Below are 27,914 nucleotides of genomic sequence, written 5' to 3'. Positions count from 1 at the left end.
ATCCTTCTGGAAACCATTCTGCTCTTATTAGATTTAGTCTGTGTAAATTAGGATTAGTTTTTTATATGGATTTATGAAATAGCTATGGTTCTACTGAAAGCAGGGTGAACCCTCTGGTGTAAGGCAGGGAGTATTTGCTCTTTTCATCTATTATTGGTAAGTTACAGTATGTAGGTTAAAGGCCCCTCGATACCAGTGAAAGAAGAGATCTAGTTCCAGACATGGAAAATGCCTAAATCTTGTGTATGCCAGCCAGTGATATTAATATTGTATAAAACCGCCAGTTGTCAAAGGGACAGATTCTGTTCTCAGTTACACTGGTGTAAACCAGACTTGTTTTCCTTTTTTTCAGAGGCAATGAGTTTGCTTTCACATGTGCTTGAACAGTTGAACATGGACTCTGGGTGTCTGTGTTCAGAGACAAATCTCTTGGTTCTTGTTTTAGTTGATGTGAATGAAAAAAAAGTGAGCCGCTGGTGGTGTTCCTCAACTGTCATTGTTCCCACTCCCATTTGTTGGGCACATTTCAGAGGGCTTTGATATAAGTGCGACTTCACATAAGGCACTGTTGTGCAAGAAATTTTTTGCTCTTGTTAATAAATCTATAAGGTACTTTGTGAAGGCAAATGTACAGTGGATTGGCTGAAACACACATAATTTCCCAGATTTAGTGTAAGTGTTCTGTTCCTTTGCAGGGAGCAAATGTATTTTCTGATTTGACAGCTACAAGAGAAGATAATAACGTTTGACAGCGCAGGGATAATGTTCATGTTATTCTAGGAAATATCCATCTTCACACAAATAGGTATCAGTGTGTGCTACAGTTGGTATTGCTGAACTTTGGTGGAAGCGTCAAGTTTCTGTGTGTTGATAAAATTGATAAAATGCATATTTAGAAAGCCCTAATGAATTTCAGACTTGTATAATTTGAGGAATGAGAGAATGTGTTTTTATGAAACATTTTAAAAGAATCCACAGTATTTTGGAGGGAAGATACATCTTGAATATATTCCAGGTAGCATTTCTGATGGAAAAAGTGAGGAACTGTGAGCTGGGTGTTGTAGATGTGACTTATTTACCAACTTCTCTTGGTGGTGTGGCCTTCAAAAATGTGTAGAACTTATTTCACCAGTGTTTAACAGTGTATTTAGATACCCTTTAAATGTGATTTGTGTATCCAAATTAACAACCACAAGTCTGGTTATACAATCTTGCTAAGATAGATATTACCCCTGAAGTGAGTTAAATTGTGATGGCATAAAGACAAAATAGGAATGGAATAAAGTCTGATGGAGCTGTGGACTCCAGAGGATATAATGTTTGTTTATGTCATAATTACAAGCAGGGCAGAGCTGATGGTCACAAACACCCACTGTAAGCTGAAAGGCATCCAAAGTGATCTTAAATTCCTCGTTCCAAAACGACCGAATACAACTGACTGCCTTGCGCAGTCCAAGAGATGCTACATTTCTGCACAGCTTTGTAGTCTCTTCATGGCATTCAGAACAGAGTATCAGGGAATTCAGTGAACTCTGAAAATAAATCTGAAATAACTAGAACATATGTATCAATTTCCATGAAAAAGGCTAATGGACCATTTTTTATAGTTTAAATAGAAATTGGTTTCTCTTTAAAATCTCATGTATCATTCCTAAAAATCTTACAAGGGCTTTTTGTTTATATAAAATAATGCTGGCCTATACTTCCGAAGACTTATCACATGCCTTGGTATTGTGATGGAGCTGGGTAGGAAAAACCCTGTGTTGTTTTTCTGATTTTAGAGATTCTGACTTCTTAAAAAAATAAAAATCAAATAAATAAATGGTCAAGAAATGTAATGTATCAGCCAAACACTCAAACCTTTTCACTGGAAACGGGGAATTAGATTCTGGAAATGTCACAACAATGCCTCACAAGACTTGTAATTTGGGTGTCACACGTACCCACTCTTTTCTGTGGGTCTGGATGCTTGCCTGGACTACGCCTTCATCTGCCATGGTCTTCCCTATTACAATGGTGCCATGGGGCATGATGGGGAGGCTGTGAAGCCCAGGCAGTGGAGGAGAATGGACTTTTGTGTTGTGATCCTTTTCACAATTTCTCCAGTTACCAGAGACTTTTTCTGCCTTTCCCAGTCACCTGTTTCTTCTCATTTATACTCGCAAAAAACCTGAACATGATTCTCATTGCTTTCAAAGCATTGGCTGTAATTGTAGAGGACCACAGCAGCTCAGGCTCTCCCACTTGCCTTTCGTCAGCTGCACCTTTCATGCAGCTGTCCATAAGACAAAACGGGGATTCATGTATGTTAAGGGTACCTTTGTTCTGAGGAGGTGTGCTGAAGCACTAAATGACTAAAATAAGCACAATCTCTGATTGCAACGTCATAAACAATGTAACAAAACTGCAGTGATTGGAAAACTTCGTGAGTACAATTTTACTTGAAAATATAGTTAACTAGCTACTGTGATATCTTCTTAATTATGTAATATTATACCTATATAATATAGCTGTAATACATATATAATATAGGTGTAAAACTCAGTACAGACTGAGTGATGAATTGATTGAGAGCAGCCCTTCAGAGAATGACTTGGAGATACTGGTAGATGAAAAATTGGATGTAGGCTGGTAATGTGCACTTGCAGCCCATGACACTATTGGCTTTCTGGGCTGCATCAAAAGAAGTGTGGCTAGCAGACCAGGGGAGAAGATTCTCGCCCTCTACTCCACACTCGTGAGGCCCCACCTGGAGTACTGTGTCCAGCCCTGGGGTCCCCAGTACAAGAGGGACTTGGACCTGTTAGAGCGAGTCCAGAGGAGTGCCACAAAAATAGTCAGAGGACTGGAACACCTCTCCTGTGAAGAAAGGCTGAGAGTGTTGGGGTTGTTCAGCCTGGAGAAGAGAAGGCTCTGGGGAGACCTTGCTGCGGCCTTTCAATATGTAAAGGGGTCTTATAAGAAAGATGGAGAAAGACCAGTTCCAAACGATTCTACATCAATATATACCTGCTCTGGATAATACCACAAATTACAGTATTGAAATGGTGGAAGTTGTGCTGTCAATGGCAGGTCCAGTGTGGGTTTTAGTAAAAGAAGGACCAGACCTGACTGCAGTGTAAAGTAAGTTGTTTGTGATGAGGATGTTTCTAAGTTGTATGGCTACTCTGGGGATTAATTTTGCTCAACTGCAGCTGTTTAAAAGTCAGGTACTCAGTTTAAGTTGTTTGTTTAAGTGCCTTCTATATTCAAGGGGAAGAGGAAAGCATGTCCTGAAGTTGCATAACCCCATCTTAGACACCCATTTTGAGATGGCTGAATGGCATAAACTTTGTCTGGGTAAAACTCATAGACAGCAAAACCATGGAGAGATGAATTGTGCCTTGTAACACCTCAGTAAAGGACAAACCGTGATGCTTGTGAGAATGAAGTGATTTTCATGAAACTGAGCAAAAGCTTTATCTTTTCTGTCATTTTGACTGCAGAATTTTCTTCCTCAGTGTGCAACACTCAATGCCTCTGTAGAGAATGGACTAGTTAGAATGCAGACTAGCTCTGTAGTACCCATCACCACGAGCACTGGGTGCAAGGGTGAAGGAGTTACTTTCTGGACTCTTTATGAAAACTAAAGAAATATGCTTGCCATTATTATCTGACACCACTACCTTTTGTCTCCATGAAAAAAAAAAGATTATACGGAGATCTAGGATTTTAAAAGCATGATTCATATAAAATAGTGAAAATTATGGTATAAACAGCTATTGTCACTTTTTTAGCTAGCCTCTGAAGGCTAAATATCTTACAAATACTTTTATACGTGCTTATCTGTGATTATTTGATTAGTTCATTAGAGGTAAAAAACCCAGCTAATATGCTTTAAATTAAACAATTGCTAGCATTTGACCAATGCAATCTAAATTTTCAATTCCCCCTTTGTCCTCTCTTTTTAGCTAGATTATAATTTGTGGATATATATATATTTCTGAAGAGTATTGCTATAGCTCTAGTCTGTTTTTCCAAGTCTGGTAAAATGTAATATTCATCAGAGCAGAATATATTATTATTAGCATTTATAATAATAGCTTACTTGGAAAATATGGTTAAATGTATACATTGAAACAAAATTAGTTTCCTTTTTTCACACTGTTGACCTGATAGTAAAGTAGAAACATGCCCATCTAAAGTCATAATCACAGAGATAATTGTCTGCAAAGAAAAACTTGACTTACGTCACTGTTTTCAGAGAGATCCTCTCGCTGAAAATAAAAGAACTCTGAAACAACCCTCTCCAAAATCTAACAGAGGCAAGACTCTACCATAAAAAAACACAGAAGGAAGGCAAAGCTATCAGACTTAAGTTTTTCAGAGTTAGATTACAAAGTGTAAAACAGCCACAAAACTTAAAAAGAAAATCAACGACCATAATTCACAGATCCAAATTCCTTTGGAAACCTTTCATCTTCACTGCCATGTCATTTACAAGAATTTTACAAGGAGATCCAAAATAAGCATACAGAATGAGCAAATGAGCATACAAAGTAATGAGCATAGAGGTTTATTAGTCAAAGTCTTATGATTTTTTTCATTTTTTGACAGTGAATGGTGGCTACAATCATTGTAATTTGATCTCTGAGAAGAAGAACATGATGGACATGGAGATGACAAGTAGCTCAGTACCTGTCTGCAGGCAAGGTCTGTTCATCCACACGGGAAACCCACTTATGCGAGACCACCCACTGTCCTGTGAGAGACTGCTTCATGTTGGTCAGCTGAACTTGACACACTCGGATATAAGGTATCACTGCAAGTTTTTTCGGTTGATATACTTTGCTCTTCTGGACTGCTTCTTTGCTGGAACTATTTCCCAGTGGCATCCGTGGATGCTATATTTGGAAGACTATTTTTGGCTTTTACTTAATTTTAGAAGTCCTTTGCATGTTCATTTAACTGCACTGCTCATTTGCAGGTTTGCACTGCAGGAATATGCACATGTGCACAGACAACTGTCGAAGGCAGTGCCAGTGAGAGTCACTGTATATACAGCTGCAGCCCCCCTTCACTGAAGGAGCTTTTCTGGTGGGGCTCTTCCAGCATGCTCAAAACTCAATGAGAGTTTTGCCAGGGGCTTAAGTAGGGTCAGACTTGCCGCCTCTGTACCTCCACCCCAATTCCATGTTGTTCCCAAATTGCAGCCTGGAAGGCAGGGATGATACTTACTCCCTGTCTCTTCCAGTGTCTCCCATATGGCAATTTGGCATGCCACCACCAAACCTACAGGAAGCCAGTACCACTTTTATTTCTACAGCATTTCCTTTAATGAAGTATTTTCAATGTTCCCATACAGCCACATCCTTGGTATTTGCTTTTAAGGCTGTAATGTGAAAATTTGGTCTCTGGTTTTGATATATATACTGTAGTTGGATATGCTATGAACAGAATCTCTATTTAAACATTTGCTATAAATTAATTATATGAAAACACAGAACTCCATTATTTTTTTGTTGTTGTTACAAATTTAACATTACCAGATTTTAAACAAGTACCCTAAACAGACATCCATTGTGAATAGAAGCCTGCTACAAATTAAAATCTGTCCATCTATTTTAATTACACTGCTTTTTGGCATGGGATATAATATGGAATAATCTTGACCTGTTTGAAGAGCTGTAGAAAAGAAAAACCTCAATAAAGTTGCAGCCTTTATCTTAGATACTTGGAATAATTGGCACTCTGTACATGAAACTATCAAGCCCAAATTTCCACAGTCACAGCAAGAGGAAATATGGCCTATAGCTTGGTCTTGGAAATCCGACTGTTTCTGATTTTATTATACATATTTATGTCTTGTTTCCCCTTTTCCATTTACTGGTGGGGTAAGAACATCTGTGTTTTCAGGAGGAGGAGGCACAGCAATATGGCAATCAAGTGGAAAGAGCTTTTTGTTTGTTTGTTTGAAAAGGACAAATAATACCCATGCCACATAATAAAATATTCTGCTATCGCTACAAAGATTTGTAGCTGCTGTTGCAGCTGGATGTAAGTCTGCTCCCTCCTAGCTTCTTTATGGCTCAATGTGGGTCTGGCAGTTATCAACCTTTTTTTATTCTGTCAGTGAGGACAATTGTGAAACAAAGATAATTAGGGCAGGAGCAAACAAAAGGAGGAAGAGAGTACTCTGCTTAGATCTTTTTGAACCTTTTTGTAAAATCTATAATGAGGAAATGACAGATACCTGCATACTGGGGATCATAGTACCCACCCTCAGAAATATGAACCACTTCCAGCCCCCATTTGGAAGAGGATTCCCAGAACAATATAAAGGACTGTCTGCTGCATAACATGAGAAAGTAGCAGGTGATAGGCCTGATTCCCTCCCCTTTGCTTTGTAGCGTGGTCTTAAAGCCTTGAGGCTCTGCTGCTTCTAAGCAACAGTTAGGAAATGTTTGGAGAGTATCTTGAAGGACCCTTCCATTCTTTTATGGGTTGTTTGTGTGTCGCACTGGTCATGCTCTGCTTGTATGTTTACCTGGCTAATACTACTTCTGTCTGCATGGGATTTGCAAGGTAAAGCCAATGCCCAGGTCTGCTCTATGGAGCTTATAGACACAGTGTCTCATTTCATCACCATGCTCCTTGCGAGGCACATGGTACAGAGCCAAAATCGTGGCATGTGGGAGAAGGTGGACAGCAGTTGGGATGATTTCTGTTCATGGTGTTTGTGATGCTAAAGGTTCTTGACAAGCAAGTAACAGGAAACATGGTCTTTCCCTGAAGATCTGAAAACAGGAGAATATAACTGAGGTGGGGGTGAATGCTCATCAGGTTCCCCTGAAGTCAATGGGAGCCAGTGGTGCTCTGTGCCTCCCCAGATTTCAGCCTTCATTAGAAAATAGATGAGAGAAATAGGGCTGCAATGGACAGATACTGGAACACACAGAAGTCAGGGCAAGCTCTATTTGTTGTGACTAGTGTCTAGTGACCAACACAGAAATAAAGGGAGATACAAATTCAAATGATCTCTCTGGGTTGAGCTTTGAACCACTGTGCATTTCTAGGATATGCAATGTTCAAGGAAAACTCAAACAAACCAGAGAGCACCTCCCCTAGCAATCCAAAATCTCCCTCAGGATTTGGGGTTATGATTGGCTTTGTCTTGTTTTCCCTCAGTGCACTGAAACTTGTTATCCCCTTCAGCTTCTCCGTGAATCACTTTCTCTCGGAAACTGTATTCTAGGGTTGACTGCCTTAATCCAAGAATTGTGGTCCCTCTTCTTCCTGGCCCTTCTTCCCCGCTTAGTTAATAGCTTTTAAGTTGTGCAACGTAATTGCTGCTGCATGCTATCTGTGAACGCAACGTGTGTGGGACTGGAAAAGTCCTAATACCTTCTTTACCACAATTGGAGTCAGCGCACAGCTAATGTTGGCCCTTTGTCAAATAATCCATTATCAGACACAGCAAACCCGCCCACACTGTGTTCAGTACTCAGCATATAAAACCCGAGGAAGACATCAGAGCAGTCAGATAGTGTTGCAAAGGGTCCCTGGATGTGCAGCAGAACAATCCCCTCCAGCTTCTTAAAACTGTCAGTTATCACTGATGCACATTTACAGTGGCAGTTGAAGGCATGTATGTTTTGTAAATAATCTGGAGATTTCAGATACAGTCGTCTTTTCCTCTGAGGGCAGTTGGGAACTGCAGTACTTCTGGCATGATGCTACTGGCCTCGTGCTCTGGCTCCAATTACCACGTAAGGGAGTCTCTTTGGAAACACTGCCTTAGTATCCTCTGAGAGGCTGCTGTTACTCTTCAAAGGCCTTACACTTCGCTTTCATGTTCTTAAGCAGCAATGCTGTTGCCTCGGACTGTCCATCCCTGGTACATGGATGCTCCCTGCAAAGAGAGGTTTGTGGGGTATATTCTCCTGCTGACTCCACTCCCTTCCAGGGTTGCTCATCTGGAAGCCCCCCACAGCTGTTCATGCTGATCCACGTATCCACAGAGTGCTCTGGCACTGTCCTGCTATCCTTTCTCCCTCTTGCTCTCCTCTTGGCTGTTTATATTTCACTACTGCCCAGAGATTATGAAGTCCCTACAGCCAGCGCTGCCTGCCTGTACCAGGCCTGGAATCTGATCCCTGGCTATAAAAGCAAGCTGCCATTACAGGAGCAAATAGTCAATGGGTATAAGAGGAGCCACCCAGCAAGTTAGATGCCAGACACCTTGTCTCTCTCTCTTGCATCAATTTTGTTTCTGTGCCCCTTCTCCCCCAATTCCCCAGGACTGAGAGGAACGAACGGTGCTTTCCCTAGAACAGTGATGGCAAAATTCTACCAGGAATACAGCAAGTTTGCATTAATGTGCCCTTGATATTAAAGTACCCCAACACGCAAACACTGGGAGATTGAAAGAATGCCAGATTCTCCCAGCAGAGTTAACTAACAACAGCGTATATAATATATTTAAATATACAGTGCTACAGAGGAAACTGTAGCTCCCAGAAAAGACTTGCTTCTGATCTGCACAAGCAGCCTTTGCTTATCGTTATGTAGGCAGAGCATGGATAAGACATGGCTGTGGCAATGGGAAACATGAATTCAGTGCCTTCATCTCATTTGCTTTTGAAATAACGCATTCCAGCTTGCCTTTTAGTTCAAAACTCCCCTCTTTTGTGTGTGTCATATTCCGCACTGCTGCATCACAGCGATACAGTCCTGACTCTGGAAATGCAGATCGATGTTGCTGGGAGTTTTGGGAACCTAATGTTTCTCAGGACAGCAATGTTTGTATCCATCCTGCAGGTACTCTGCACTGACTCCAGCTTGAACTCCTCACATGGATTTATGGCAAGATGGGAGCTTTACATAAAGCTTAATAATATGACACCAATTATCACAGGCTGAAATGTAAGGCTTGGGTTAGCTTTATATGATGTAAGAAATGTGTTGTATTTACTTTAGCCTGAGGCTTTGGGACCACTAGAGTACGATACAAACTGAATTATTTAGAATAGTTCTCATACAGAAGAAACTAATAGGAAATACTGTGCCTGGCATGGTATGCTGTAAAACCTTTGTCAGAATAAGTTGAAAACAGCACACTTTCTACTAAGCAATGAAGCTACAAGAAAGCAGGACAGGGTTTCCCAAACATGTGCAATAAAAGGTTTTTACATATGCTTATGCCACATATTTTACAGACATATGGTTCTGTAAATGTTAAGAAATAATGTATGAATACTGTTGGGTTTGTTTTTTTTTAATTTAAATTTACCATCTGCAAAACCAGGTGCTTTAAGTTTACCCTGAGACCAACTGTGCAAACCTAAAGGGAGAAATTATAACTAATGGATTATGGAAACCTCTAAAATTTTTAAATGTAGTCTTTTTAAACTTCTGGTGGCAAATGCAAGATCTGATTGTTCTGTAGCAATGAATGGTGGGGAATTTCACTTCTCTTACGACCTTAAAGGTTTTTTTATGTCAAGCCCTGCTGGCTGAAAACTGTTGGAGCTTAGAAACCTGTCACTAGTGAATGCAGTGTTGATAGTTGTGTGCCTTAGACAGAAGTAACTTTTTGACAACCTTAATTTCATGTGAAGGAAGTATTTTTGAAGCTTTTTATTGTTTTTTTTTTTTTCTAATGGGTACTTCTTTGAGAGCAGTTACCAAGGAAATGTTAGCAGTTGTCCCAGCTTCCCGTCTTAATGTTAGTGGTGGATTAATGGAAATAATAGTGATAAAATCATCTAAGTTGTAAAATAAATGCAGTTTATTCAGCAGCTTCTCTGTATGTATACATTCATATGTATATGTCCAAAATACCTTATGCATATGTGTTTCATGCTTTAAAATGTGTTAGTGGTGTCACACACAAGTTGCCATATGGCCAGGTTTTCTTCAGGTTTTGTGGTGCTAGCATCAAATAAGCATAAAATTCATTTAAGTGGAACATGTCAGCATAAGAACCATGGAGCACCTCTCTGGAGGGTTTATTAGTTCAGGTACAGCTGTCCTGCACACAGATGTACTGTTTCCTCTTCTCGGTCTGGCATATCACTGCATGATGAAGCCATAGGTTAAACCCTACCATGCTTTAGGGATATGTAAGGAACACCCTAAGAAAAAACACAGTTGAGTCATCCACAGTAAATGTTTATAGCTAATATAATGTGTTTTATTTTAAGGCATAAACCAATTGCTAACTACTTGGAAGAAAATGTTAGGAGGAAGCGTGCCCTAAATGCAGTGTTTTTCTGAAATGTCTATGTGGGGTTCTTCAAGGTTCTGTTTCCTGAGTGGCTGGATTCAGCACGCATCAAAAAAGATTAAAAATGACTTCTGCATAGCAATCTTCTTTTGATTTGGAGACCCATGTAGACTTTATAGGAAAAATGGAAATGGGAATACATAGACGGCCAGATTAAATCTACTGATTGTGAACTTTTCTTAGTTATCTTTTGTAGGCCTCTTAGAAGTAAATACTCAGCTGATCTCTCATCGACTCTGGACCACTGGTTGAAAGCGAACTGTTCTTTCTTTCTATTCCTCTTTTCCCCACTGATCTTGCTCCTTTTTTAATTTAGAGAAGGAAGGCATCTCTCCGACATGTAAGCAAAGCTCAACTAGCCTTTTTTGATTCATGTGGACAAGAATGCCAAGGCATTTTCTCAGTATGCTCTGAGGAAAATGCTGATATTTGAATAATTAAAAAATGCCCAAAACTCTCAAACTTCATTTTCAGCTATTGTTTTGTCCAATCTTTATGCATTGAAAACCTAGGTTGTGATTGATGAACTGCCTGTAGCAGTGGAAGGGAGATTGTCTGTTCCGTGCGTAACCCAGTGTGTAAAATTAATCCTGTGTAAAACAATGCTGCCTTTACAAGGGTTGTAGAGGAAGCACTGCAGATTTTTTTATGTAATTGCTGTGTTAGGCAACATTCATCAGACACCAAGTGCTTCCATTCTCCAGGGCTTAAAAAGTGTTGTCTATTGTACAAAAATCATAAATCCTGTAGTAGTTAGTGATGCTTAATGAAAACTATATTACAGGTCACCCAGGTTTCAAGAGTCAGTAGATTCTGCTGCTCCATGCCTGAATGGAAGTCACCCAGCTCAGCACATTAAACAAGAATGCCCGAGTGATTATAAGGTTCTGTCTGAGGCTTCCACACATAGGAGGATTACAGAGGGGATGGAGCTGAGAGCCTCCGGTAGTCTGCATCCTGAAATAGACCTAATGAATAATAGCTTTACAAATTCACTTTCATCCTACTTGTTTAATAATGAACATAGCTCCTCCCTGGGTCCTTTGTCACTTGGCACCCCTCAGCACTCGGCCAGGCTACAAACAAGCAACCTGAAGAAGAGATGCATCTCTGTTGTGCCGTCTTCAGCTGAAGGAATTGATATTACAGCTATCATCCGCACATCACAGACGTCACTGGTCACCTGTGTGAATGGACTACGAACTAATTCAGCTGGCATTTCCTCTCATCCTGTGGAGATCAGTCATCACAGTACTCAAAAATCCTCTCGGCCCCAGTCTTGCTCTCAGCCTGGAAACCCTTGCAGTATTCCCTCCCCTCCAGCATGTCTTGTACCTGTTTCCACTGAATGTGACAGAGGTGACTGTGAGCAGATACAAATGCAGCAAGTCGAGGAGAATGGAAGCCTCAGCCTTATGATGAATGGTACTAGCATTCCTCATCAAAACACCTCGCACAGCACCCAGAAGGTGAGTTTCTTAAAACAAGAACCAGCTGATGATTATTGCTCCACTGCTGATCTTTTTCGACATCATCAGGGGCTGCCTCCCCCTTACCATCTACACCAGCAACTAAGCCAAACTCAAGGGACACTGCCTCACTTACATGCCTCGATGTCTCCGAAGTCCCTTCAGCCCAGCGACGGGGATGAACAGGACCTCAGCAATGGCAAACAAGTCTGTCGGTGGATTGACTGCAGTGCCACTTACGAGCAACAAGACGAACTGGTCAGACACATAGAAAAGACTCACATTGACCAGCGGAAAGGAGAGGACTTCACTTGTTTTTGGGCAGGCTGTGTCCGCCGATATAAACCCTTCAATGCTCGTTACAAACTGCTGATTCATATGAGGGTTCATTCTGGAGAAAAACCAAACAAGTGCATGGTAAGTCTGGAATATATTTGTTTGAATAGAAACATACTACTCTGCTTTCTTTCTTGCTTTCTCTTCAGTCTTATTCCAATATAATTGTTGTGCTTTTCTGTAACTTCGTCTGCAGCAGGCTAAAGGGGAATTGGAGAAAACCTTAATCTAGAAGGAAATGTTTGAGTAAGAAATACTGTAGTTCTTGGAAAAGGGGTTCAGTTTCCTTATATGAAAGCTTAACTTTTAATACAGTGCTTTCTTTTTTTTAAATATTCATTAAAGCATTAATAAAGTGACGATCAAAGCACGCAGCAGTCATTTAATGTAAAACAAGTCACTGAGCCTCGGGTGACATTCTTAATCAAGAAACATAAAAAACATCTAATGAAATTCTTTTCATTCCTTCAGCTGAACAATAACCCATAGACTTGTGAGTGCAAAAGTTTCAAATGGCAGTTTAGAAAACAAAAAGAAACTTGTTAAGGATTTTAAACAGTTAAAAGAATAAAAGGAATATCTTTAATTACATTTTCAAAGGTTGTTAGGGGCTTTTTTAGTTTGCAAAACAGAGCTTTAAAAATAAGTAAAAACCATTGTTCTCTTCTGATCAAGAAGATGTAAACAACATAAGTGTTCCAAAAAGAGGATCTTGGGAATAACACCATCTCTGCATCTGCCCACCATGATGACAATATGGCCAAACTAAAATAAAAGTTAATGACTTCCATTAAGCTTTCCACATGTTTGAAAGAACAATGATATAAGACCCTGACTGAAACAGATGAAGCAAAACAAGTTTGACATAAGCTTCCAAATTGGGCCATGAAATTCAGAAAGTCTTATTTGTAACACCCACATGCGCACGCCTGTGCATGCATGCACATACACACAGACACACACAGATAAGTACAAACAAAGGGAACGATTATGGCAGCAGGTTGTGGTTCTTGATAGGCAGCATTTTCAACTATATGTCTATTTTATTGTTTTGATCAGAGAAATACTGGAAAATGCTTGTAAGAAAGTTAGATCAAGACAAACTTTCCATGGCAGGCTGTAGCTTTCTGTGAAGGTATAGGAAAGAATGTTCATATAAAAAGCTTCCTTTTTTTTCATTTTTTTTCACAAAAAAGCTTGCTGGCCTGCAGTGGTTATGGAAGGGAGAAGGAAGAAAACAACAGCATTCAAAATGTTTTACAGAGAAAAATTTTCTTTTTACTTCCATTGGATAAATGAAAAATGTTCTCTTAATGTCTGCTCTGTTCAGTGGATATTCCCTAAAATAATACTGGAAACAATGCAAGTATTTAGAGAACACTATCAATTTGTCCAAGATAAAATGGAAACCCTCTAAGACTTACCTGTTTCTTTTTCCTTTGAGAGAAAGAACTGACTTGCTCATTTCCAGAAGTAGCTCGATCACAATTTGTAAAAGTACAAAGGCATTTAACTTCCTATACATATCTTTTATGTGGTCATAAATCACCAAAGGATAATGCTAGTTAGTTGCTTCTTTCCAAAAAAAAGTATAAGTAAGCTGTGAAAGCACATTTAGAGGTTTTCTTTTAGCCTACTTTTTGTTTTTAGTGTTTTTTATCATCTGGAATGAGATCAGTCTTCCCACTTCTATCTCACACTTTTTAAAAGAAATACTTAAAATGTGAAACCCTGATTAGCTTTATTGTGATGCTGAAAGGTTCAGTAGACTCCATGGGTGAGGGAACTTCGGTCTTTTTCTGCAAAGTGCATATTTGACAAGTATTGTGTAGTAGCTTTCTAATGTTACATTCCCATTCCTACAGGAAACTGGATAAAGCAGAGATGTTAAATCATGTAATATCTTAGCAAATGTTAAAAAATTCCTACTTTCAATTATGTTCATCTGCATTAAAGAATCGGCTTTTGATAACATCTCAAGGCTTAACATTGTGAATGGGATGGAAAAACCTTTGCATCTGATATTGCAGACAGCCTTCATGGCATATGTATATAGCCTTGGCATGTAAGTACATAAAGATCTGTTTTCTTTGAGCAGATATTGTAGTCGTTCCCATACATGGAATGGCCCAATCAGAATTAGGAGCTTTACATTGCACAACTTGCAGTTAACTCTTCTATTCCCAGAATAAGAGCTTCCACTGTCAGCAGAGGTATTGATGGATTAAATGTTACAACCTGGAACCTTATGTGGAGTAAAGCTGGATCCAAGTGAGCACACAAAAAATATGTCGTCTTTGTAAATTGAGTTTTCTACCTTGGAAAGACCTTGATCTAGCAGGGACAAGATCCAAAGCTGCAACATGGCTCCTTAAAGTTATTAATATCAAGTGGGGATTATTTGCGCAGTGAATTCCATTCCACTTTAAACAAGGGTTGCTGTGCAGTGTTTCATTGTGCAGTGATGTCATGTCATTTTAAATGATGGCTTTTCTTTTGATGTGGTAACAATTGTGCTGTTATTCTTGCAAATTAAGAAGGCAATTCATTCTCTGTCTATAGAGGTCTGAGATTTTGTTTCGTTTTTGCTGTAGCCCTGTTAAAGTAACTTTACATCTCTTGGTATTTGTAGTGGAGATTTTCTTTCACTGTTCACAATTACCCATTGTACTTTCTTTTTAAGCCCTTGATTTTGTTCCTCTCTGTAAGAATACTGGCTGAGTAGGTATTGAACTGCTCAGGAGAAGCTAACAGCGAGCAGCACCCTGCCCTCATACATAAAAGTACTTTTCCATGTAAAATTATTAATTTCTTATGACAGGCTTTGCTACTATGTACTGTAATAGACAAAGGAATTTTGGAATTCAAGCTACTTGAGAACAGGAAATGCATGAGACATTTTGATTGAAAAGTAAATGGTTCACTAAAACTGCAGTTAATCCTTTTATTATCTTTCCAACAGCAGTTTCCACAATACTTTCATGAGGTAAGCTTCCTTCAGTCCAACTGTAACACTCTCATCATTACAGCTGGTTTAAATTTAGCTAGCCTGCTTCTTTCTTTACTACAGACAGTTGACAGGCAAAACAGTATCTGGTATAGAGAACTACTGATGTTTTGGGTCCATATTCTGCTCGCTGTGTTTCATTGCCAAAACTGGTACCATGGGTATTCTGTTTTCATATTCTATTAAATATTCTAATTAAGCAGTGCCTTCACGTCATTGTGTCTCTCAGTTTGGTTTTTCCTTGGGCTCTGCAAGTAGTCTAAAGGAAACTACCTAATCTCTTTGCAATATCCTGTTATGTTTCATACTTAACTCATGTTATTTTAGTTTTATTAAATTTGGGGTTCATCTGCATTATAATCAAAAATATATCCAACAAAAATAATGATGCAATGCCTTTAAGACTTTAACTTCTGAAGATTAATTTCATGCTTTTTTAGATTTGATGTCCCAGACAATTGGAATTTTGATTGTCTGAGACAGCAAAAATTAGCAAGCTTAAATGGTTTTTATTTAAAAAAAAAAAAAAAATTCTCATAGCTGCATCTTTTGCTGTGTTTCAGTTCTTCCAGTACTTTGGTGGGTAGAACCTTGCTGATCTCCAGATATTGAATCCTCAGTTTAAGCCTCTGCTTGCAAATGTAAATATAGAGCTGCTCATTTAGTTGTCTAGAATTGTTTGATTTGGACAAATACATACTTTGCTTATTAGTTTACCCTCTTGCACTCTCGTGGCTTCATAAAGAGTAGAAAACTTAGTTCCCATCGCTGCATGCATATGTGCTCAGGGAGCAACCTGTGCTGCAGGCCTCCACAGACATGATCAATATATGTAAATATATTTGTCTGTATGTAATTTCTACATATGCAATTAGTGATTATAGAAATTGGGTATCATAACGTATGTGATACCCATGAAAGGAGCTGGACAGTGAATAGCCATTCTTAATGTCTCTAGCTCATATATTTCAGAGAAACAAATGCCTCCTGAATATGTTCTAGGCCTGTCTGTCACATCGTGTTCTTGCCTAGCTAGTTAAGACTTTGAAGCAGAATCTTTTTTTCTTGTATATATGCAGCATAGTCAGTTTGAGAATAGTCTTGATGCAATGATTTACATGCTGTATTGTACACAGAGAAATTCAGTACCTGTGCTGTTTTGTAGTCAGTTCTTTTGAATCCCTAAGGGTGAGACGCTATAGGTACTGCATTAAACATGGAGAAACTGAGACAGAGAAGATAAGTAACTTGCCTAAAGGCGTCTTTAGGCAATTCCAGCATTCCAGCGCAGATCTTGTGTTCAAATCACTACATTACACAAACTAGCCATTTCCAATTTACCTATGAAACAAATTTTTGTATAGATTACGCAAAAGATAGCAGTCCATCCGAACTTCCTTTTATGTTTACTGTACATCTCTGACGCAGTGATTTGATATGTCATAAACCCGTGAACACTTTCATCAGAAGGCTCGGCTACATTTGTAACACTTCATGGGCAGCAACCCGGTTATTAACAATTACAGGAGAAGGGGGCCTATTGAGCAGATTAGTATTATTGCCTCTGCTGCTAAGGAAACCAATGTGGAATCTCTGTTCTCAGTAGATAGCAAGTATTATGCTGTCTGTGGTCACTGGGGAGTATGTGTCTAGCAATGCATGGTGAGTGATGAGATCTCTACAGGCTACATCTACAGATGAGTCTAAGGGACAATCTTGCATCTGCAGGGAAGATAGGTCTGCATGCACCAGCTTATACGCTTTTGAGTTACTTCACCTAAACAGTAAGTTTCCATGCCTGGCTTGAGGGAATGTTGTGGAAGTCTGGAAAGTATTTTCAGTTTTTGGAGTGGAGAGTGTCATGCACTGATGCCAAAGGAGTGCTTTAAAAAAACAGCAATAATATTAGCCTCACTTTCTTTTCTTTGAAGTCAATAGTAGGAAACATCCATTCTATCAGAGCTGCCTCACCAGAGATCTCTCTTTTTATTAGATCTCTGATGGCATTTCCCGAGACTGTCAAGGAACTGCAGCATTAAAACCACTCTGATTAGAGGAGTAGACAGCAATTCAGTGGTTTTGTGAAAATACAATGTTTGTTTACAAAAACCACTACAGATTACACGACAGTACAAATGGGTTTAAGCATGCACCAGTGCTGGAGGGCAGGCTGGCAAATGGCTTTAGGCTTGGCACTGTGTCAGCTCATGCCCAATGGCCGTTGATGAATTTGAACTCTTGTCTGGCCACAGGAGAGCTCCACGCTAGCAGATCTTGCAGAGCAAAAGCTGTAGAAATTATTAGGCCCAGATTCTGCTATGGGTGGGATTGTCCCATGTTTCAGTGCAATAGGACAGAAATGCAAATTTGCAGTTCTTAATGCAGACAGGAAGTACAACACAATGCTGTGACACAATCGTATGGTGCATTTAGGGGCTTGAGACCTGTCGTTTTGAGCTGAGCTGCAAGAGGGAGTAGCTGCCAGGGTTTTCCCTGCGGGATTATCAGCTTTCCATTGCAGTCCTGGGATTGCTGACCTTCAGGACATTCTGTGAGGTGCATGAGTTTTATCAGGTTGATAGAAAAAGGTGTAGGATGCTGGGCCAGATAGACTTCTGCTCTGACCAAGCAGGGCTGGCTGCCTTTTTTTGATTTTCCAGCAGTTTGATAAGGGTTAGGTCTGACTGTCATGCTATCTGGGGTTTTGTTGTTGTTGTTGTTGTTGTTGTTGTTTTGTTGTTGTTGTTCATATAAATGTAAATAAATACAAATGAAGTAATGGTTTTCAAGTTCAGTTGTGTGCCTTAAAAATGTTATACAGGACATTGAAGAGATCTGATAAATGGAATATGGTAGTCAGAGGTATACCATGGAACTTCCATGGAGGGGGCTTTCAAATACATACTTTTTTATCCTACAAGAGCATTTAATTCCACAAGGTTTTATTTCATTTGTCTTGCCAATTTATTAAGTGATTTGGGAGCTGGTTAAAACATAATTATCCTGACGTTTTCCTGGCATATTTATACAGAGCCGGTCACTGTGTGTAGATATTGCTGTTCACTGAGTCCTTTAATTAAGAAACAAAGTGCGATAGTAACAGTAATATCACCACAACGTAGTGGGTACTCACAGTATGAAACTCACTGCCATAGGATACAATGTAATTAATTACCACTCTTATGGTTCTTGCAGCATTGATTAATTGCCACTAATAATACTTAGTATCTACTGAAGGTATGGTGATAGGACTAAGCAGAGGGTGGTTTAGGGAACAGATAGCCTCGTGGCACAAGGATGGACATTCATTTCAATGTTCCACATTGGAAATTTTACTAGGTATTCCATGCCAGTTTTTTCAAACCAGTAGTAATATTGTAAAACAGAGCTTTGAGAAGAAAATCAGTGAATCTGGGTCACCTTCAGTTTGGAAAACAAATTGATGAGACAGACAGGGAACAGGACTGGAGGATTTTGTTACTATTGACATTTTCTGAACAGTGTACTGTTTTGGAAATAATGAAATGTTTCTGTATTTTAACCCATCTTTTTTTACTTTCCATTTCATAATGAAAAAGCATTAAACAAAGTTGCTTTTTTTGTTGTTTAAAAGCTATGCCCATTTGATTTATTCGGTGTTTTTATTTTGTTAGTGCAGTCCCCCAAACAATTATATTTCAGCTCATCCTGGACTGATTTCTCTTCATTCTTCAGTATTTTGATTTGGCTACTGCAATACATAGTTTTTACCACAATTCCAACTGTGACATGATTTGAGTAAAAGGAAAATGATCCACTTTCCTACAAAGCAGCAGCTATTTGTCAGAGTCCTAAGCACTCTGAGCTTTTGAAAAATACCTGACAATGGTCTGATTGACAGAGACGATCTTAAAGAAAGGAAACATTTTTGTATTAGAAATGGTTCTCCACAGTGACCATGCTGCTTGGCACCATTGTGGCACATAGAAGAGGTAGTTGTATCAGAACTCCTCCACGCCGAGCAAAGTCATTCCTGTTCTTTGTCAAATAATATAGGCTGAAGTATGCCCAGCTGAGAAAAGTGAAATTTATTAGTTGTGACCCATGATGTCTGGCTGCCAGACGAACTTCTAGGCATGCCTCCTAGGTCTTTTTGGAAAATTTCTGCTAGGCTCCTTTCCCTTCCCTTTGCCCAGTTTGCACACAAAAATGACATCTCGATACCATGTTTCTATCTTTATCCTCTTGTCCCACAAAACTCAGTAAGCAGTGATTCTTTCTCATTTTAAGACACACAATTATTTCCAGCTCTGCTGTGGCCTGGCTCTGGATGATACTCTGCATGTAGATTTATTCAAACCCCGGTCTCAGTGCAGACCTATAAACCTCTCATGGGGCATCACCTTTTGAAGGTATCTTGCAAGCAGCCTCTTAACTCCCAATTCATTCCAGCTGCACCACAAGATCACTTTCTTTGCCATGCAGATCAATGAATTCTATCAAATAATCACATCTGAAGATGCAAAAAGGGGAAGGCTTTCCAGCCTCTAAGCACTGGGTTTGCAATAAGTCTTAAGGATTTCTATAGCCCACCATTTCCCATGTAGCAAAAGTGTGACAAGATTTCTTTCTCACTATGCATCTGTCTGGGAGTGAATCATCCATCAGTTTCACTATATGAATCTGCACAGTAGTAAAGATCAAATGATACACCCTCAACTAGTCAGATGCATTCTCCGTTCTAGTCGTAAGTTTTACAGAGCACTAAATATAATTGTGAACTACCTGCTTCCTGTAGGAATGTCTTAATACACCTCAAGAGTACCTCAAAGATGTGTCCAGCAGTTGAGTCCTAAAAGAAACCCCTACAATGTTGCAGGGTCCAGCATCATTTTGGCAGAGTGAGTTGTCTCCAGGAGATCTGGGAAAGAATGTTGCATTCAGTGATTTGAAGGCAGTCTGCAGTTACCTAATATCTAGGAGCAATGAAAGAAGATTTTTTTTTTCCTCTGAAATGTCTTTAAAAAAAAATTGCATCTGAATCTTCTCATTTAGAAGGTAGAGAGCTTGAAAGTTCTAAAATTTTAAACAATGTCTTTGTGATTGTGTTCTTGAGGTTAAGTGCTTGGCTTTATTTTATTTCTATGTATGTGTTCTGTGGGGATTATTAAAAATGGCATGGAATTGTTCTGAACTCTCAGTGATTTAGCCTTTCTGAACAGTGATTAACCTTAAGAAGGAAAAACAGTTTTAATCACCTGGCAGAAGGCTTGGTCAAATTAAAAAGCAGTAAAATTAAATATTGTTTAAAAACTGTGCCAACGATATACTCATTAATGTTTCTTATTAGGCCAATACATTTTAATACTCTGTATTGGTGAAACATATGTCATTTAATAAAAATGTTAATCTGCATTTGCAGGCAGCACAGAGGCTGTATAGTATAGTCTCACGGGAGAAAGAGGAATTTAGTGCACATTAAAACTTTACACAGTCATTTATGCAGTTGGATCTCAGTTCTAACAGTGATGCATTTGTTTGTTACTTCGGGGCAAACCAGTAACAGTTAGCCTTTAACAGTCAGATGAGAAATAAAAAGCCATCGTTTCACAGTGCAGGGTGTTTATATCAGCTTGGGCGTCACAATGGGCCAGATCTGAAATGTTCACTCACTTGTTTAGCAAGTAGTTTAGTGGGCCTAGTAAAAAAGTAGGGTGGTATTTAAACTAAATATATCAAAACTTGACCTTCTGGCATCCGACAACTCACATGGAGTAAGATTTTCAGCAGCAGACCCTGATTTTGGATAGCTTTATTTTGGAGGTGCCCTGCTCTACTGGGGCACCTCTGAAGTTGAGGTCCTCTTTCTCGCAAACCAGACAGCATGTAACTGAGTTACTGAAATTTAATGAGCACTTCTGGAAATTTTGACCTTAGATCTCCCATTTCCTCACAAGTACAATGAAATATATCTCTCTGGAGCAGAGTGAGGGTGAATAATCACAGTGAGGTAGTGAGGCCAATAACATAACGCATCCATAATGCTATTTTGCATCTCTAATGGTTCTTTCTGCTGAGAATCTCAAAGCTCTTTCAAGGTTCTGCCTGCTTACAGTGTTTCCTGTGCAGTGAAAACTCTTGTGCCCAAGTTCTAGATACAGTTGAATTAAGGCAAATTACTCTGCTACTTTCTGTCCCTGTTTACACTGGTGTAATTGTAAAGAAACTCTGAATTTACACCAGGGTACATGAGCCCAGAATGGCTCAGCCACAAAGTGCCAAAAGTCACACATTGAGTGCCTGGCAGAAAAGGCAAGAAAAAGGCCTCCTTCTTCCCACAGTGTTTTCTCTTCCACCTATTTCTTAAAGTTGGTGTGAGACTGTGCACCTTTGCTGAACAGAAAGTCCCTTCTAGCATTATTCACGTGAGTAAGGGTATGCAAGACAGCAATTTTATTCAGCTCTACAGTGGCTTTCAAAGAAATTGTTGCCATTATGGAGTATTCAGTGCCCTGTATACTGTCTCAAGGACACCTGTATTTTCTGTGTTTGGGTAAGTCAAAAGGGGCTTCATTTCAAATAGCTGTGCATTTACATCACAGACGTTTGTCATTGCCTGACTTTTCTATTTACATCCCTGGGCTGCTTGTGGAATCAAGGAACAATATGAGTTTTATTTCAAAGTCTGCTTTTGTTGTCTATAGTGGTGTCTTCCCTCGATTTCCTTCTTCTATTGTTGTGTACAGATAACATATGTGTTAAGAGATCCTACACTCAGGTACAGTGTAGCTGCAGTGTTAAATAATTGATCTTGATCTTTCTTTTGAAACTGCATCCAAGGCATTTAAAAGTGGGAAATGGAAAAAGCATGTTCTCATAATCCAGCTCAGTAAAGTTTGCACAACTGCTCTTTGTTTCATCATCCCTACAATAAATCTTTCATTTTTGCCAATTGAGAATGCCTACTAAATCTGCAAATGATTACTTCCCTGAATTGTGTTGGGATTCTTGCAATACATTTTTCTTACATGGGTAATGATAAAATAAGAGTCCATCAAAAATATTTTATTGCCTGGCAGAGAGCCTTTTATGAAATGGTTTTGATTCAAGGATATTCTTCCAAGTGTTTTAGAACCATTGCTTACAACTTTCCTTTAACCCTTGCATGGAGGGCTTCCAGGCCCTGGGAATGTCAGAAATAATGTTAGTCAATCAGCGGCTGGTAGAATGAAGGACCTGGGTATCAATTTAACCTGCAGCCTGTGGACTCAGACTGAAAGCATGCTGCTTCAACATGTACTTGTAAAGGGTATTGTGTTACTGTTAGATTAGAAAGCTGATGAATGTCAGACTGGTGGGAACCTTGTAAAACTAATCTGCTGTGTCCATGTTGATATGATTTCACTCTGTTTCAGTGGGAGAGTGAGGGAGTATTACAAAAAGGAAAACACAAGGCAAAACTGGTAGGGCTATCTGGGTCACTGAGCCCAGCTTCTGTGATCCCAGGTATCATGTCACCTTGCAATAATCCCTGCAGTACACCCATACGCACAGAACACCTTTATGTCTGTGCCTTCAAGAAAGGTGTATTGTCAGCACTATGACTTGTAAGTCAGGATCTTTCAAAATCATGTGAAACAAATCCTGCCCTTTTTTACCCCTGATTTCAAAATGGATACAACTACATTTGTCTGCCTTTGGCAGGAACTGGCCATCTGTAGGAATTGCTTTGCTTTGCCTTATAAAGAGATAGTCTCAACTCAGTTCCCCGTAGGTCTTGAGCCCACTGTCTTCACGTAAAACAAGGCCCAGGGGGCTACTCCTGGAATGGCACAAATTGTGATGCCTGAAGACACATTCTGGTACTGCAGGGAGAAGGGATCCGGCAAGAGATCTCCTTTGTGATACTTGCTTGCACTCACAGAAAAATAGCAGTAGACCTGACTTAGTGTGGAGTGCTCTCAACAAAACCACATCTAATGTTTGACATGTTGCCCACTTGCCTCCATGCAATAAATTGTATCCTCAGACAAGAAATGGGGAGAGCATAAAAAAGCAGATAATGTGAAAATATTTAAAAGTATCACAGTTATTCACAGACTTTTATCTTCTTGCATATCCTCAAACATAATGACATTTTTAATTGCGTGGTCATAGTGATCTTAGAGTTCACTGTTTACAGTCATTTGGTCTAACTAAACATTTTTAGCTTTTACTTTGTATTTAAGGCCAAGGATTGAAAACCTGACAACAAACACACAGAAACCAGACATATGCATCAGATGCATAGAGCACACTGGCTTAGTCAGTGTATATCGTTTAGCCAGGTAGATGCTAAATAGCAGGCTTTACACTTCAGGTTGGCCAACATCCTCTTGTATGTATCTTACTTCTGGGCTGAAATAATATGCCAAAGTTATCTCAGATGATCATTGACCATTCTTGTTCAGATTTTGAAAGGAGGCAATCAGAAATACTTCCAGGTGTGAAGAGACTGTGCTGAATTTAGAGGGAGAGGTATTGGAGGTCCACAGTGAACATCACAGTAAAGGCCAGGTGAAGGATTCTGTGTCATCTCTCCTCACAGATGGATATTGAAAAGTAGCAAATTTAGGTCTTTTTAAAGGAAAGACTTCTTAACACTGTGCAAAGTTGAAGGGATTGTAATGGAAGGAACCTTTGTTAAGCATGGGTGTTCTTAACTGTGGACTGTGATATCCCCTAACCTTCCTAAGTACCTCTCAGGCAACTTGTAGCTGGGCCACTAGAATGACAGCACATTTAAAACATGAATATTTGTAGCTGCATTACTTCATTTCTAGTGCTGTAAAAATACCATTCACATAATGGGGTAATGGCCTGCAAGTTCTCACGATTTCAACTGTTTTGGAGTTACAGGAGTTCTGTTCCTTTATGGCAAGCATCCATTTCTCATTTTAGCATCTTTGGCACACGTCTAAAGGATGGGAAATTAAAAAATGATTAAGGGGACGAGAGACAGTCTTTTAAGGAAAGATTAAAGGAATTAAACAAGGGCTGGGGTGGGGAGAACAAGGAAAGGGAGGGGTTGTTTAGAAGAGAACAGAGAATAAGTAGGGGTGATCAGGCAAAATCAAGCAAAGGAAAATTTAAAGCTAATCTTTCAGTAAAAGTTTCCTAAAAATTAGGTGTATGTTAGAGTGGAATAATTTCGTAGTGGAAATAGAAGATGCCCAACTGTATGAATAATATAAGGTAGACTGTCTGAAAACCTGGAGCATATATTGCAGAGAATCATTTTGAATGTAAACTGTCTTGTTCCTCATTTCGGCCATTCTGTGAAAATTGATTGCGTTGTTAGGCATAAGAGAAAGAACTGCATTAGCAGGCACAGGGGAACAGTTTAAGTCTTCAGATGTCTGCACTCCCAAGATATTCTGTGTATATTTTGTCCTCCTAGTGTTGCTAAGAGGTAGCTGGGGATAGTCACCATGCAGAGAGATGGTGCTCAGCATCCCCTGAGACGTGGGCCCCACTGTCCTTCCAGGCGAGACTCTGAGATGTTTCACAAACAGATGCTTGCTTTGCATGCTGGCAAGTATGAAATCAGGGATGACTGGCTAAAGCAGTTAGTTTGCCAAGAAAAATACCTTTTGTTTTGTTTTGCCCTTACCAGATTTGACCTTTATAGAACAAAAAGTTTCTCCTCACCATGAATGAAAGCTTCGCTATTGATTCCAGTGAATGCTAATGTACCGCATAGACCATTGTGCCAGAAATGATTGTGCCATGACATATGGATATTTTATTTCTGCTGTGAAATTGAGCAGATAAAGACTGTTGAACACAGCAGCTTCACCTGCAGATTCTGGCTCCAACTTCCTTAAAATTCAGGTAGTGAGATTCAACTTTTGGATCAAGCTTGTTTGGTGTGCGCTGATCAGTGTCCCAATGCCTCAGGGACTGGTCTGTGTTTGGCTGGGGAAGCGTGCAGGGCACAGCTGCACTGGGGATGTGGGAGCTGCACAGATATGGGATCACAGTCAGATGATGCTACGCAAAACCTGGGGAGAGGGAAAGAAGCCAGCCTGTTTCTAGACATCTCTGCTAAATTTGTACCTGGGTTTATGTTTGTCAATTTTTTTGGCATCCTTGAGCATGACAGACTTGGAAGAAAAGGAAGATAATGAAAAGAATGATAGTACTGCCTTCCTGTTTTACATCTGGCATGGGTTGAGATTCCTTGCAAAGGTGTTTGCCTACCAGGAAGTACAAGAGCACACCAGCTCTGTTTGCTCTTAGTATTTGCACCAGCCATTTTGAATGACTTGTTCCCTTTAGCAGATGAAAGCACCCCCATTAGAAATTTGTCTAATGGTTATACGTGGACAGCAGAGGACTATCTTTGTGTAATACCAGCAGTGCAAACTTAGAAGATATATTAAGCTTGTTTTGAATATTTCAGCTTGTCAGATACAGACTCTGATACATGTAAATTGTTTTAGGAAAATCTGTGTTGGAACACATCTCTGAATGGCAAGAGAAAGAGCTGGGTATTGTAGTCATCCCAGATACTTTCAATTTCGATTGTTTATAGCAACGCTGACAGAAACTAACACTATACACAAAACTCGTTTTGAAACTGCCCTTTTTTCAGAGTTAATGACCCACAGGCTAATGGAAATTTGCCAGTTTTTACCAGCTGGGATCTGGCCTGATTTTGCTGGGAAAGAAAACTGCAAGGCAAAGAAACCATTTGGATTTTTGAAAGTCTGTGATGGTTGTCTTCTTTCATTATATAGCCTTTGCTTTTTTATATGTTGTGTTTATAATTGACCTGTACTTAGCAGAAATGCTTGCTTTGTCTGAGGACAGCATACCCTAATCGCCCAGGAATTCCCTTTGACAACTGTATTTAGATCCACTTCTGTGAAAACCCAAACCCGTCCCAGTCAATGTGAAAGGACTTCTATTAAACCATGGTTTGAGGATCTACTGAGACAGCTCAGCTGATCTAGCTCCATCCAGTAGAGGGTAGTCATATGCATTTTATGATACATTACTTCATTTATTGCGTTCGGTCTTTCCAAGGCACTACATGGGGACTTCTCACATGATAGGCATGGCTGATTTGGCTCATAATTAACCTGGGAAAGGCAGACTCTGTACCTGAGTGCATTTCTTTGTAAAATCAACAAAAGAGAGGGAGCAAGCCATTTATACTAATTACATATATAAAAAAAAATCCCTAAAGGCAAGACTATATAACGTGCATTATGTTCAGGCAAGTATGGGATCATTAGCGTCATTCATGATAATTTGATTTACCTCCATGGCTTCCAAACAATACATGGCTCATAGCCTTGTGAATTGGTGTGCATGAAGAACTGCATGGCATTTTTAGAAAGAAAGTGCTTAGGTCTTACTATGGTGAAGGCTCTTTTGTTGTAAAAGTTTCTGTACTAAGATAGATGTTACTTCAGTTCACACTAAACAAATTGACTCTGGAGTTTTCAGTCTGTTTGCCAGAGACAAATTGTGAAAGAATCTAATTGTAGCCTAAACAAAACCATATTTTCCTTAAAAACATGGCAGCATATCGTTCTAAATCTATGGTGCTTTGCCCAGGAACCATTTCAAGCAAAAAAAGCTGTGTGCAAAATAGCCACCTTAGACAAAACAAACTATCCAACCTGTATATTAAATTGAGTACTTTTGATTGCAATGCTGCACTGAAAACATTGTCATTGTTTCAACTCTGTCCCTCCATGCAGTCAGACACCAGTGTATACTTAAGAAAGGGGTAAATATAGAATACTGGCAAACATAGCTTAAATACAGTTACTAGTAAACAACCATAGCTGGACTGTCTAATTTCCAGGACTCGTTGCAGCCAATTTTAACTTAGATTATGAAAGATGAAGAACAGAGAGCCTTTAAATCCTGATTCCCTGTTCTTTAGAACATTTATCAGTGTACAGTGGCTTTATTCATGACCTGAGTCTGGTTCTGATAAATTTTGAGAAATGTTCCACGATATTATTATAGAAATTATAGACACATCATTTAGCTATCAAATTGTTGGGCTTATGTGAGGGGAAGAGAGGTTGTTGGGAAGGGCTGAAAGCAAAAGGGCTGATTATTCTGATGAATATTTAGAAATAGTTGCTGATGAGAAGGCAGCTCTGCTGCTGGATGTGCTGTAGCAGCCATAAAGTGGCCATTGCAACTCCCAGGTGGGATTGTAGCTAACACTGCTCTCCCACTCTCCCATCTGCACTTTGCTTTAGCCTGTCAGCTCTCAAGCAGCCAGCGACCATGCAAACCTGTGAGCGAGAGACAGCTCTGCTTCCCCATGGTGTCCCCCAGCTGTGGTCTCTGGAGGCAAAGCAGGGTCTCCATCCTTTGTGCACCTGCATGGAACCTTCCCAGCTGCAAACCTTAAGCCTCTGCCAATTCCTAAAGGCAAATTTCAGCTGCGCTGAAAGCAGGGGCAAAATTCCCATTGACCGCAAACAAGTGAGAGCACAGCCAAGGCCAAAATGATACAAGCTTAGTAATCAAGCCCCAGTTCACAAGATGTTGAGTGCTTCTGCTGCAGAGGTGGATGACTTTTCCTGGGCTTTGCTGCACTGCTTACAGCTCCATTGTACAGTACCTCTGAATGCTGCTCTCCGTAAGTTGGTCTGTGTGTTTGAAAACAGGGTGATTCAGTTTGGTGATTCAGTTTTGGAAGCTTTGAAGTTTTTAGCTCAGGTTTAGGGAAAATATGTGACATGAATCATCCAGGAACTTTGTTTTCTCAGTGAATTCTATGGTAATTGCACCTTACAGCAATGTTTATGGCAAAACAGTGTAAGACATTGGAGCCTCTTGT

At 39.6% G+C, this 27,914-nt stretch overlaps 1 protein-coding gene across 1 annotated transcript in view; it reads left to right on the top strand.

Annotated features, from left to right (window-relative positions):
- GLIS1 (GLIS family zinc finger 1) overlaps window positions 1–27,914 on the top strand; it is a gene marked incomplete at its 5' end in the record, with an annotated part of 208,545 nt that overhangs the window by 90,353 nt on the left and 90,278 nt on the right. Inside the window, 2 exons of the mRNA XM_082002912.1 lie at window positions 4,597–4,795; window positions 11,052–12,153. Of these exons, the coding sequence (XP_081859038.1) occupies window positions 4,597–4,795; window positions 11,052–12,153 (1,301 nt within the window). The remainder of the gene's footprint in view (window positions 1–4,596; window positions 4,796–11,051; window positions 12,154–27,914) is intronic.

Source organism: Phaethon aethereus (genome assembly GCF_964289735.1).
Source record: "Phaethon aethereus genome assembly, chromosome: 8".
NCBI classification, from domain to species: domain Eukaryota; kingdom Metazoa; phylum Chordata; class Aves; order Phaethontiformes; family Phaethontidae; genus Phaethon; species Phaethon aethereus.
The sequence above is the reverse complement of the archived record's forward strand: the minus strand, read 5'-3'. Positions and strand labels throughout refer to the sequence as shown.